The sequence below is a fragment of the Denticeps clupeoides genome, chromosome 7, assembly GCF_900700375.1.
Source record: "Denticeps clupeoides chromosome 7, fDenClu1.1, whole genome shotgun sequence".
NCBI classification, from domain to species: domain Eukaryota; kingdom Metazoa; phylum Chordata; class Actinopteri; order Clupeiformes; family Denticipitidae; genus Denticeps; species Denticeps clupeoides.
Window position 1 is genome coordinate 12,848,243 of NC_041713.1, and position 14,130 is coordinate 12,862,372.

General features: G+C 40.6%; 1 protein-coding gene across 1 annotated transcript; it reads left to right on the forward strand.

The window, feature by feature from the left end:
* The first annotated feature begins 6 nt into the window (after positions 1-6).
* Positions 7-12,198, forward strand: gsg1l (gsg1-like). Its single transcript, XM_028986533.1, has 5 exons — positions 7-501; positions 2,817-2,864; positions 6,057-6,209; positions 7,793-7,904; positions 10,628-12,198. Exons 1-5 carry the CDS (start codon positions 213-215, stop codon positions 10,914-10,916), a joined length of 891 nt encoding a protein of 296 aa, XP_028842366.1. The 5' UTR covers positions 7-212; the 3' UTR covers positions 10,917-12,198.
* Positions 12,199-14,130: the final 1,932 nt, after the last annotated feature.

A 14,130-nucleotide genomic window follows, 5' to 3' on the forward strand; every position in this document is an offset into this window, starting at 1 on the left:
GGAGCAGTGAGTGAGATAGACTGCGCGCGCGTGTCGGATTCCTGCCTTCGCGCGCACTTTAATAAGATCAGCGCTCATGCGTCCTTCTCAGGGATTTTTTGGAGATTTTATTTAGTTTATTATTCTTTATGTTTGTATTGGAAGTCGACGCAGAAGGAGCCTGTTCCTCACTGTATTGATGAACTTGGAGAGACTCCCTCACACCGCGGACTATGAAGACCACCCGCAAATGCCGCGCGCTGCTGTCCGTGGGCTTGAACCTGGTGGCGCTCTTCTTCTCCACCACCGCCTTCATCACCACCTACTGGTGCGAGGGAACCCAGCGCGTCCCCAAGCCCAACTGCAGCAAGGAGCGGCGCCACAACTGCATCGACTACGGCGTGAACGAGACGGACCAGAGCAAAGTTCACTACAGCTGGGAGACCGGGGACGACCGCTTCCTCTTCCGCCACTTCCACACGGGCATCTGGTACTCCTGCGAGGAGAACATCCACGGGGCAGGTGAGGAGGGACGTAACATTACGCAAAAACGATCATAGATTACGGTTCAGCACCAGGGACATGAAATAAATGAAGACAGAGACTGATATGACACCCATGCACTTCTGGAGGCCGGAGCACATGGCATTAAATTAGGCATCAAATGCAACAGAACCACAGTTGGAAGTTTACTGCCGAACACACTGCTTGTTACGCAAGTCCTGTAGTTAAAACACACACACACACACACACACTGACAAGAGTTTGGTTTTATCCTCTTAATCCTTCCAGTTATTTCTCACATCAAGTGTCGGATCTTTTTACTGGATTAAAATATAACAGAGACCAAATAAAAAAATTGGGGAGGCGGGGCATGTGCTTGCAACAACTTTTGGAGGGTGAATGTCCATGCAATACATTTACATTTACATTTACATTTCAGTTTCAAACATGCCGGTCTTTCATGCTGCCCACATTTAGTCAATGGGCCTCCTTGCCGGGAATACAGGCATGTGTATGTGCGCCCGAAATCGAATTAAGTACACTGGTGCCCCTTGCCCTTTACATTAAGGACCCTTCTCTGTAATGCTAATGGAAGAGTCACACGCAAGTCCCCGTAATCCAAATGACAGAGACCCTGTGACAGTAAATGATGGCCCATTCAATCCTTCGATATACGGCAGTAAGATTCTAAATCCTCTTCTAATTTGGTTCTGCGTTTAATCACCTAAGAGCAAGAGCGAAAGAGGGTTCTTAAAAACTGCAGTTGGTGAACAGGCCGAGCATGCAAGAGATGAAACGCAAACACACAGATGCTCAGCATTGAAATAAAACTACATTTTATGCTTCTAAATAGATTGCAGTGCTAAAAATCGACACTAGAGGGCAGATAGCAGTAAAATAGCATTTTGAGTGACCAGTATCTAGACCGGTTGCACTGCCTTTTACATCTGGAATATATAAGATCCATCTAATGCATGCCAAAATACATGCCTGTGAGCCAATACATAAAATCTGATGCATGCATGGGGTACTTAACCTCTAAACACGTAACTCTAACACTAAACAGTAAGAGAATATCCAATCCACGCAGCTTAGAGACAGAGGAAGACTGACACTTTCTGAACGAGACAACAGCCACAGGGATTATGTCCCACAACTTTAATGAGTTTTCTTTTTGTTTTGACGCCATTCGTGCCGCTTGTTCTTATTGTATATAACAGTCTGATTATGGATTAAACATATATTTATGCACTTGCAGAGCTCTTCAAAAGCTGAAATATTGTAAAGCCCTTATCATGTAGTACATCATAAATGTAACACATATTACGGCTGGTGACCACCACAAAGACTGTAGAGGGTTAGTTTTATATGTCCCATTAAAACAATGAACATATTTCAGTATAGTAGCAAATATAGACTCCTGGAGAAGTGACAAATGTGACATCTGTCGACATATTGATTACCTGGTCAAAGTTAACTATCAGTACACATGGGCTACGGCAAGCATTGAAAAAAAATCCTTAAAGCCTCTGCGTGCTAGGTCGGGTTTTTGTGACCAAAGCATAACTCATGACATCTTAAAATGGGCATACGGTGTTACAGAGCCTTCGACAAGCTATTTGAATAATAAATAGAGGTCAGGGTTAAGGTGTGGATTGGGGTCAGGGTTTTTGCTGCACATGTACAGCACTGCATCAACCCTTCCTTGTAGTCACGGTCCCTGATGTTAATGGAAAGCGCATCGCCGCTCTGGAGCTGGAGTCGTAAAATACGAAGCCATTACACTTCAGTCGCCCCCTTGGGATTTTCTGCACTTATGTAATTCTCACCTTTGGCTGACCCCGTGTCCTGGTCCTTATGAATGTGATTATGTTTCCTGTCTCCCCGCGCTCCCTCTGCGTAATGACTTCTCGATTAGACAATCAGAGTAAAATTTTATGAACGCACAGCAGTGCGCCGCACATTAGCCACTCAAAATTAATTAAAAGTCTAAATTAGGAGGTGAAACGCTCGTGTGAAAAATGGGTCTCTCTGTGTCTTTTTTTTTTTTTCTCTCTCCTCCCTGGAACTTTTGTCTAGACTTGGGGAACTGTATCGCAACATTAAATTGACTTTAATACAACACTTTCTGTAATCTGGGTAGTTTTTGCCACCCAGTTTAAACATATTTGCAGCATAAGTCTTTTAGTAAGAACTTTTAGTAATAACGCAAAAGCGTTGTATGGGCCTTTGCCCGTCACTTTGAAATAAGTTCTTTTTGTGCATTCCGGGCTCTTCAGATTTGTGAGTTCCGGCACAGATGTTAACACCATGGTCGCCTTGTGTCTTCTCAGGTGAGAAATGCCGGAGCTTTATTGATCTGGCCCCCGCGTCTGAGAGAGGTGAGTAATGATGGTCATTAGCCTTGCGTTCAGGCTTGTCCAGCGGGACGCGCCCAGCGCCAGCGTATAACAGATCTGTTATCACTGCCAGGCGGCGCCGCCGCATTTATTACGCCGTATTTACTACACGCGTGTGTGAGTGTATTTATGTGTGCTGAGGTGAGGTGGCCTTGTGCCTTTAGTTCGTTTAGCTGGTGACGCACTTGACTTGCGGCTTGGGTTGTAGATTACTTCAACCAAGTATTTGCTAATGCAAATATCTTTTGATTACACATTACACAAAAAAAAATGGAAAAACGTATAGATCTTTATATGTATATATCTGTGTCTGACAAATTGCGTCTTAAATCCATGCTTCAAACTGGTACAGTGTATAATTTATTTGCCACACAGAGACCAGTGAAACAGACTCTGCGTAAATTGCTCTGTTTATTCAAGAAGGCAGAACTTTGCATTGGAAGAAAATCAGATCTGAAATATCCCCAAGCTACGCCGGCACATAAGGAATTCATTACTTTTGACAAATTGAAAATGAATATTTATCCATCAAGGAAGCAAATCTGACTGGCAAATGGGACCATGGCTAGACTCAGTTGTGTTTTCAATTTGGCTTCCTTTGCCCAAAGACGAATGAGTCAGGCTCAAGGTCATCTGTGTGTGTATATAAAGAAGCAGATTTGTTGCTGGAAGGTTGCGGATTTGATTCCTGAACCGTGAAAGCGACACTGAGGTGCCACTGAGCAAGGTACTGGCCCCATACACTGCTCCCTGAGCACTTTTCATGGCTGCCCACTGCTAACAGCATGAAGGGTTAAATGCAGAAGACACATTTTGTTGTGTGCAATGTTTGCTGGTGCTGTATATCACAATGACAAAAAGAAATCAGTTTATCTATATAATTAATAATATTCTATTGAGAAACCCAGAGAACAAAATCAATGCATTTTCATATACTTGTCAGTATGGCCTGTATCAATATTCAGTCATTTAGGAAGGATCATGATATGTATGGAACAAAAGAAAAATCGGAAATTTCCATGAATTGGGGAATGGCACCTGGTTGTAAAGAGCACCCACCCTAAACTTTCTTTCCTCAAATGTGGATGGGTGGTAGTAGCCTAGTGGGTAACACACTCGCCTATGAACCAGAAGACCCAGGTTCAAATCCCGCTTACAACCATTGTGTCCCTGAGCAAGACACTTAACTCTTATTTGCTACAGGGGGGGACTGTCCCTGTAACTACTGACTGTAAGTCGCTCTTGATAAGGGCGTCTGATAAATGCTGTAAATGTAAATGTGTGTTCCCAGGATGTGGCTGTTTCAGATATTACGAAATGCACTCCTTGTGGGTGTAGTCATGATGTTGGAGTAGCAGTAGTAGAAGCAACATCATGTTACCATGCTGTCCTTTCACTTTGCAGTTTATTCTTTATTTTTTTCACAATGCAAACATTGTGTTAAACTGATGATTGTGACGTATTCTTTGATAGTCAACTGTTCAAAAGTTTGGGGTTATTTATAAAAAATGATTACATGGAAAAAAATGAATGAAAGAAGCATATGCATATAAGACATTTTTAAGAAACTGTCATTGTGAAAAAGTAATTGTGTACTTTTTTGATGAGTCGACTATTTACAGCAGTTGCAGCCTGGCAGACCTTTGGCATTCTAGATGTCTATTTATTTGCGGTTCTCCTAATAATCAATTAACCTTTTAAAGTGAGAGACATGCGTTAGTTCCTGGAACTAAAGACTAATTGTTGCTGATAATGGGCCTCAGTGCAGACATTCTAGACTTATCCAGCAACATAGACATTTATAACATGAACAGTTTCTGGATGATATTTTTTTGTGGACAAAACAATAGTTTTCCATCAAAACAAGGATAATTGTATGCATTTTTGAATGGCAAAAAATTATCACAAGCAAATCGCAATTTTACCCTCAGTTCTTCCATTACCCAGGTACTTTCACCAGAAGCAGTAAAGAGCTGACAGAGATACTTTTCTCGAACTGTTGAAAAATATTTTTTCTTAAAATGACTTCTGCCGAAGACACGCGTTTTTGGTGAGCAAACCAGGATGCTTGAGGAATTCGGCGCATTTTCTATTGTGGGTTTTTTATGGGCCAGATTTCTTTTTTTTTTTTTTCAAAGTTATCCCAATGCTCTTGAACTCCTGAAGATAAGTACTTCAAACATTAATATTTTACGGACCTGTCACACTCTAGTTTCTTAGGCTTTCATCACTGACTTACAGACTACTGTATGCCAAGGTTTGTCTTCGCCGATCGCTTCGGGTTTTCAGTCCAATTTTTGGCAAGCTGGCAATGTGAAGTGGAAAACAAATGAGCCCGGGTTGCTTGCAGAGCCTTCATCACACTCGGATGAATGGCAAAATCAAAGAGGAGCCGGACACAAGCCGGCTTGTCTGTAGTGGCGGTCCATTATTAAAACGTGTGGAGGAGGCGGTCTGCGCGGTGACAGGATGAAACAAACTCAAAAGCAAAGCTGCCCAGACAGTCAGAAACGTTCCTATATGTAGGGAAAAAAAGCATCCAAAAATATTATTTTGCCATTTCGTCATCTGCAGTGGGGGGAAAAACTGACAGATTGGAAATGTCCCCTGATCTGCCACACAGCAGAACAAAACAATGCGGTGATGGCAGAAAGTATTGTCTCTGAGTTGCAGATGTTGCCGTCACATCATCCAACTGACACTAATGAGTAACTCAGACGAGGTTTTTGTTCGTCTGGAGGACTTTGGTTGTGTGAGTTGTGCACAACTCACAACTCACCAGAGGATTTTCCAATTTGGAGTTCAATGCGTCCACCTGTTTATATTTTAGCAACTTTTAGCCGTTTTTCTTCACAGGCCCGTTCTGACAGCTCTTTGTCTTTTGAGGAACGTGGTCTTCATCGCCTGCTGGCATGAATGTCTGTGTGAATTCTGAATAAGACAAACTCCTGGAACTCCGGCCCTCAAATACGGATAATAACACACTTTTATCCCACTGGCTCAGACCCCCAGCCATTTCCGACTAACGGACAGAGAGTTATTGTATTCTAACTCAGAAAAGAGCATATGAAGAGACCTGTCACTTTGAGTTACTGATCAGTGGTCTATTGCTGTGTGTGTGTGTGTGTGTGTGTGTGTGTGTGTGTGTGTGTGTGTGTGTGTGTTGTTTTGCAGGTGTCCTTTGGCTGTCAGTGGTTTCCGAGGTGCTATACATCATGCTGCTGGTCGTTGGCTTCAGTCTAATGTGCCTAGAGCTCTTTCACTCCAGCAACGTGATTGATGGACTCAAGCTGAACGCCTTCGCTGCAGTCTTTACTGTGCTCTCAGGTACAGTTCAGCACTAAGCACCTCCTCAGAAACACATTTGTACCTTCGTTTAGATTTACAACCCCCCTGCTGTGGTATTTGTAGTTGTCTGTATTCAATTTTTGGTTAAAAGTGTTGTGTTGGTACCGTCACAAGTCTGAATCCCATACCGATGTCCCCCTAGAGGTGCCGTATAATTTAAATACATACATCTAAAAGCTAGCAGAGCTGAAGATCAGATGTCATCACAACACACACAATCCTTATTATTCAGTAACTAAATGTTAATGGTGTCCTGACTCCTGTACACACGGTATTGGCAACAATGCATTTCCCTTGAGATGGAAAGACCAAATGATAACCGACTACTTTGTGTCTGGAGGGCCTTTCCCGCTCCTCGGCTGAGCCCTGGGTGGGTAAAGCCCTCCTGTCATCAGGCCAGAACAGCTGCTGCTTTATGAAATTAGATTATTTTATTTGTCTGCTGGCTCACAGCACTGTTCATTCAGCTCCTTAATGCCGTGTAATTCTATAAGCAGTGGCAGTGGTCTGGAGGCTTCATGCTGCTAGACGTCTGGGGCAAAAACATGTGCAATAGCCTTAGGGAAGCTCCAGTACACAGTTTGAGGGGACAAGGGCGACAAATCCACCTTCCATTGCATTTATAAGCATGTTGTTTATCCAGAGCGATTTTCAATCAGTAGTTACAGGGACTGGGTTAAGTGTCTTGCTCTGGGACACAATGGTAGTGAGTGGAGTTTTGTGGTCGAGGGTGTAAGGCTACTACAGCCCTACGTATCCAATATTTTTTGCTTCTATGAACTGTTTGACGATGCATTAAACGGAATGGTTTCATTATAACTGCTTATAAACGGTATTAGTCGAAGCTGATATTTCAGTGTCCTTATTTCAAACACACCTGTATGAAGACAATGTACAGACAATATAATTTTTCTACTTTTGAAATCAGTTAGAAAAATGTGACTCCATAGCTTTAAAAGAAATGTGAATAGAAACTAATGAACAGATTTGGTGAATGATGAATATTACATCAAGCCACAATCATTGTAGTGGCACTGTGATCCTGGGGCAGAGTCAGACATCAAGGGAAAAAAACTGTCACAGACTTTATACAGCGAGTGTGACATTGCAAGGCTGGTTGAAACATAAAGCACAATGTTCCTGCCAATAGCGCAAGACAGAATTTAGCCCAGGGTTTTCTGTCCGCCCATAAACTCGTTCCACTCTTGCTGATGTCTGGGCAGAGATGGTTCAGATGTGAAGGACTGGGATTTAAATCTGTGATCGCAGCTGCATGACACGAGCCCGCTCCAAAATTATTGGTGTGCTCCGGGAGCTCCTGAGCTGATATTTCCTTGAGCTGCTTTGGAAAAAAAAGATAAAATGAAGTGCTTGTAAAGGTCAGAAAGCTTGAGTTGGATATAATCCAGAGAATAAGAGGCTAAGCAAGCAATTGTGTTTATACAGTGAATGTGCACACACACACACATACACAATGCACAAGAAAGACACAGATTAATTGTATATATATATGTTTGTGTGTTTGTGTGTGTGTGTGTGTGTGTGTGTGTGTGTGTCAACAGGTCTACTGGGAATGGTGGCTCACATGATGTACACACAGGTCTTTCAGATCACAGTGAGTCTTGGTCCAGAGGACTGGAGGCCACACACCTGGGACTATGGTTGGTCTTTCTGGTCAGTGTCACACCTGCTTTCCCGGGTAAAATGGGTGTGTAGAATCAGACAACAATGAACGCATCACAAACGCGGGGGTCAGAGGTCTCCATTGTTTATGTAATGCAATAATGCAACACATCCAGTTCATGAGTCATTTAAGGAAAATATGTGTTAAATTGAACTCAGTATGATGGAATGGCATAATTAACAAAAGAAGATCAGAACTCTATTCTAAATCCACATGGTCATGTGGCAGCTACAAATGCAGCATCAAACCGTGAATAAAGCAGGATGCATAATACCTTACATTCAATCCAAAAACAGATGACACAAGCACAGTAGCCAGGACCAACAAAAAAACATGTTAAATGTTAAAGTACAAATGTTAAAGTAAAGGCAAACACAATAATGGTTATGAGGGAAACAAGATATGGCCTGAGGGAAAAGCAATAAAATGCTGGCATGATGACAGATTTGTGGCTTCTCTGATGAAAAAAAAAGTGCTATACTTGATAATATCATATATTGTTTACCCATACAATGTTGTTAATACTTTATTAATACTAAATAATGTAACAATGATTTTGGTTGAGATTATTTGAACGAAATCAAGTGGATGAAATTTTAATACACTGAATATACTACTGAATAAATATAATTATAAATAAATATAATTATTACTAGTACACTAGTAGTACAATAAATAAGTACAATGTAGTACAATAAATACAGGGTTAATGCTTGGTCAATTATGCAATTTTTTCACAAGGCACATGGCAGCTAAAATAGCAGAAGGTATGTAAAAATGTTCATTAGCATTGTTCATTGGGTCTGTACAGAAAAAAACAATGGACCTCAGGCACATTCATGTGAGACTCCACATTTTGTTACTTCAAACTCCAGATCTGCCTGTCTCAATCATTGGATCATTATCAGATTCATGAAGGCTTTCCAATTCAAGCAAATTCCATTTTTTTAATTTACTAAATTACAGACAATGATTACAAATTATTGAACCAAAGTCTGTCCAATAAGACATTCTCTGTCTCATCTGGTGAATACATTAAAGTTCCTCATTTTATGTGTCTATTATGTTCCTATACTTTTATATCGTAGTCTATTTTTGCCAGTTTCGTTTTATATGTTAAAATACCTTTCTATGAATAGTCTGATATAAGATATGGACAGAGCAATGTGGTCTCCATAATTGTCCATGAACTAAGTCAAGGACTGAGAAATCATATTTGCTAATATATTTCACATGATTTTTCATTTAAAAATGTTTTATATCATACTTGAGTGTTAGTGTGAAGACTGAACAGAATCTTAAAAATGAAACAGACACAAGACAAAATGAATCAATCCAATTATCATCTTTAGTTATGTAGCGATTAATTTGTGGGATGCTGGTAGAAATGATCATTATTAAGGTTTAGGTTAGACATAGTTCAGTTGGCATTAATCAAACTCAAAGGTGCTTAATTTTGCTTCGTGAAACCATTATAAATTCTGCATGAATGAATATTAATGGCTTCTTCACACAGGGAATTACTGCTCATTTCATGAGCACCGCCGATTGTTTTTTGAATGGGCTGTGGCTGCAGCCATTTTGTTTGTGTGTTTTGTTGGAGACCCTGTCTGGTCTGCACCTCCATCGCACGTGTGTATAGGACCCAGGCCTGGATACACATCTGGCCCTAAGGAACTTCTCGCTCTGGCAGATATAGCTTCTCATTAACCAGGGGCTTTCCTCAGAGACTGAACATCTTTTGTATGGAGATAGACGGGAGAAAAAAAGAAACTTATTATTCATGAATCATTGTTACAAAAGAGCGGGTTGTAATTTTGAAAGACTCATCTGTGAGCGGCTCAAAGGTCTGTGTACTGATCAGAGTAATGGCAATCAGGATAAGGCAAGCCAGAGTGCACGGTTGGATGAGACGTATTATAATGAGTCCTGACTAACAATAAGCATACATCAGAAATTCATAAAGGCTTCTCAAATTACAAAATTGTGTTTATTTTTAACAAAAATTTTTTTTATTTTTTTTAGTTTAAGTATAGCTTGACATGGCTATTAAATCAGATCACTGTACTTGTCCCAGGATTTGATAGAAATCAATTAATCGACTACAGTTTGACTGTAGTGTGACAAGTGTGTTGTAGTAACATCACAAAATGTGAAAAAAGTGATGCACTGTGAATACTTTCCGGATGCACTGTATGTGTAGTGATTAGTTACAAATGTTTGTGAGTTTAGGATTGAAACAAAGGAATGATGCACGTAATGTGAAATACCTCAGATTGATGCCTGTTATAGCAATTGTAGACTGCTTCAGGCATGTGGACATTTTATTAGGAGGGAGGATATGTCAAGGAGGATATGTTTCCGGTGTGGTCTGTCTGCACCAAAAATACCTGCCTGATTTCCATGAAACAGGTATAACATGGGCCAAGGAAGAAGCCATTAAATTTTAGAGCAGATCCCTGTCACTAGTTTCACTTCTCAGCACACTGTGTTTTGTCCTGCTGTCCATTAAAATATTGAAGAAACTGGGCCAGTGACTTCGCATCCATATTCACGATGAAATGTATTTGAGTGTTTAATTCATTACGGTTTCATTTTGCAATTTTTTTTGTGTCGTAGAAGAATCAGGATCTTATTTCTCTTTAATTTTGGTAATTTTGTGCACATTGAAAAGCAGAATAAACAGTGATTCTCATTCTTATTTTCTTTTCAGTCTTGCCTGGGGCTCTTTCACCTGTTGCATGGCAGCCTCTGTCACCACACTTAACTCCTACACAAAGACTGTCATCGAGTTTAGGCACAAGCGCAAACTGTTCGAGCAGGGTCTCCGCGAGGAGCAGACCTTCCTGGACCAGGAGGCCTTCCACTACTTCCGCGACCGCTCTGTGCAGTCCGTCTCCAGCTCGGTTGACGTGTATTCTGGGCGGGGCAAGCTCAGAGGCCCCTCGGCCTCCATAGATCTGGGGGAGAACAGTGAGTCCCTTGGTGAGGAGCAGTGCTGAGAGGATATTCTCACCGTCACAGCAGGGCGCAGAGCGGAGCAGACCTTGCCCAGTGGATGAACTCTGCAGGAGGCTGCATTACAGAGGTGTCTGGAGAACTGATGATGATGATGGATTGTTGTTTTGGGAGCCAGGCCAGGAAGAAAACTATAATCAACTGGGGGGTGGGGAATATATACTGTACATTACAAAGTATTATGAAAACTGTTGGTACTGTGACATAAAAGTTGTGCATTAGCATAGAAATGGTGTTTATAGTGGAATATTAGGTGGGGGTTGGGAAGGTCATTACTCAAAACTGACTAGTTGACTTGGACATTTTGCTGGAGGAATAGTGCAGCTACAGCCTCCCATTGCAAGGTCTGCTTGAACATGCCTTGGTTTGTGTTCATTTGAAATAGGTTTGGTTGTACTTTACATCACTGTGCTCAATTCCTGGGTAACAATGCGTGTGAATACAATCTAATGTATCAGTCCATGTTATATTATGACCATGTTATAGTAGCTAAATATTTAAATATGAAGCTGTGTGATCATTAAGGATGTATCAAAGATCAAATGTTACCCAGTATGTGCAACGTATAAACCTGGAAATACATATATATATAATCTTTAGAGCACTGTAATGTAAAGTTAATGTTGAAACCATGCCTTCCAAGGAGCACCATTTGAAGTGCAGAGTGCATTTTAATTAAATACAGTTACTCAGTGATCGTAATTCAGCCTTCATATTTCAAGGGTGAGAAAAGGTTTATGCCTGTTTTTACTGTTGTGTTTAGTACAGTAAACATTGCTGGATTTGTGGAATTCACTAATGTACATGTACAGGTAAAGAATGAAATTACTAATTGGTTGAATGTATCAATTTATATTTATATATGTATGCACTTTGACCCTTGTATTTTTTTTCTTTTGATGAAAATAACATTTCAAATGTTGCCTTGTGAGTTTTCGTTGAGGAAAGCAGTTCTTGGCATTTATTTACATTATTCAAGCTCATTTCCAATGATAGTGACGTCTTTGCAATATTTAAATAATTTTGAACACTCCCTCCCCCCAGTACTATATGATGCGCTGTATACCAGACACAGTCTTCTGTATCCACAGCCCTAACCTGACGACCTCATTCTGAGGCCTGTCAGTCTAAATGACACGTCAGGGATTGACCACTCGTTCCATTTTTATACAGCTTTAGAAATAGCAGGTTTGATGTCCATGCCCTTTCAATCAGTCTGCTTGGCATTTAGCTCCAGGAGAAGATCTTTAAATAAAAACCGTTTTCATGTCCAAACAAAGAGTACAATAGAAAACAAGTTAATTAAGTGGAATATATAATTGCAAGTTCTGTTCAAATGCTTCTCTGTTCAAATACTTCTGAAGTTTATTTTAACAAGATTATGTTATGTTATGTTATATTTCTATTATATACACCACAATTGTCTTCATTTTAAATTCATTATTTATACATGATGTGCACATAAGGAAATATGTACAACATGCATGGCAGTTAACTCTCAGAGCAGAGGTGTTTAATTTGTTTAATTTAATGAATCCCCATTGTTCCCATGAACTCAGATGATGATGTGTTCTGATCAAATAACAACAACAAAAAATGTTAATGGAACAGCAAGAAGGTATTATGAAAAACACAATCAATGGTGCATTATTAATGGGCTCTTTTGGCACGGGTTAAGTGCATTATCTTCAACACCACTCAACTTTGAAAGTGAGCAATTATTCACAGTGACTGTATGGTTGTATGCTTTGGACCATCCAATGTACCTCAATGTACCTCAAGGTTATTACTAGTCTAGATGCTTCAAATGTAATTCATGCCTGTGTAGGGCTGGTGCAGCTGAGCCCTGCACTATAGCGCCTCACTTAATCTGTAATAATGCAGTAAACACAAAATGTACTTTAAAGTCTGAGCCCCCAGAATACACACTTGTGACCGATACTTAGGCACAAGTGCCCAAATCCCATTTGCATGGCATTTGGATTGGATAGGTTTTCAAGAGATCTGAAGAGTAATGGATTCTGCACCTGTGCTTTTGACAAGGTGTAGGCATAACAGATGGGCTGCACGGATGCCTTGTATTGTGTGACCAAACAGTGAGCCGGGTGGGTAATGGAAGTGTCAGCCTGATTCATTCACTGCTGGCCTCTCGGAGCTGTTGATAACATTCAGTCTGCCCTCTTCTGCCCTAATAGAACATAAGGGCTGTCACTCAGTCGGTATAACTCTAGGAGAGTGTTGCATACAGTTATACTGCATGTGGGCCATGAATTGACCATACAAAAGTGATTTCTTACAGATTTGTACAATTATTGTGGTTGACAAGTCTGCTTATTATTTAAATGGTCAAACAATTTACAAGCATCTTGATAAGCGTCTGACCCTAGAGGCTACCAAAAAGGACACATATCTGGTAAAAAGAGGACGTCTGGTCACTATTGCTTATGGACAAAAAAAAACATGAAGCAAATGAAGCCGCTGTGTGAGATAAGTTTCAGTCTGTAAATTTCAGACTGGCAACGTCAGAAAATTTAAACATGTCGTGTCATGGGCGGCAGCAGGGGCATGCACCTTCGCGGCGGTGGCAGCCAAGAGCATCTGGTTGCAGTTACTGTTAGGCCTTTCACTATCCTTCTTTTCTGGTAAACATTTATAATTTCTAAGCATCAGAAATGCCATGTGTCAGTGTGTGAACATGTTGCCAGTTCATGGCACTTTAGAGGCTCTGTACATGACCCTTTGTTAAGTCTCTAACTGATCAGTGAACCAGCTCTGTCTTACTAATATTAATTTGTCAAATTTGCTGGAAGAAAATGAGTTTAAGAGTGTCACTGAACATATGAAACCCAAATGTCCACTGTGCTCAATTCAAAGCAAGGGATCATTCATAGCTTATCTGAGGCCTCAGTCCCTGGCATATGATACTTAATATGAACATCTTTCTGGTACATCCCATCTCTCTCCCTTGACGAGGTCAGATAAAATGATTATAGGAGAGGATTCCTGAGAGTATTATTTTCCATCAGGCCTCATAACTATGACAAGTCTGGGAGATTTTAAATTAGAGACAAATGGACAATATAATTGAAAAGATAACATGAATTTGAATTTAATAAGTAATGACACTTTACAGCTACGTGTTTTTCTCTAATGTTGATCTGAGTGATCTTGACCTAGTCTGTTTTCTTGGTCTCGGTA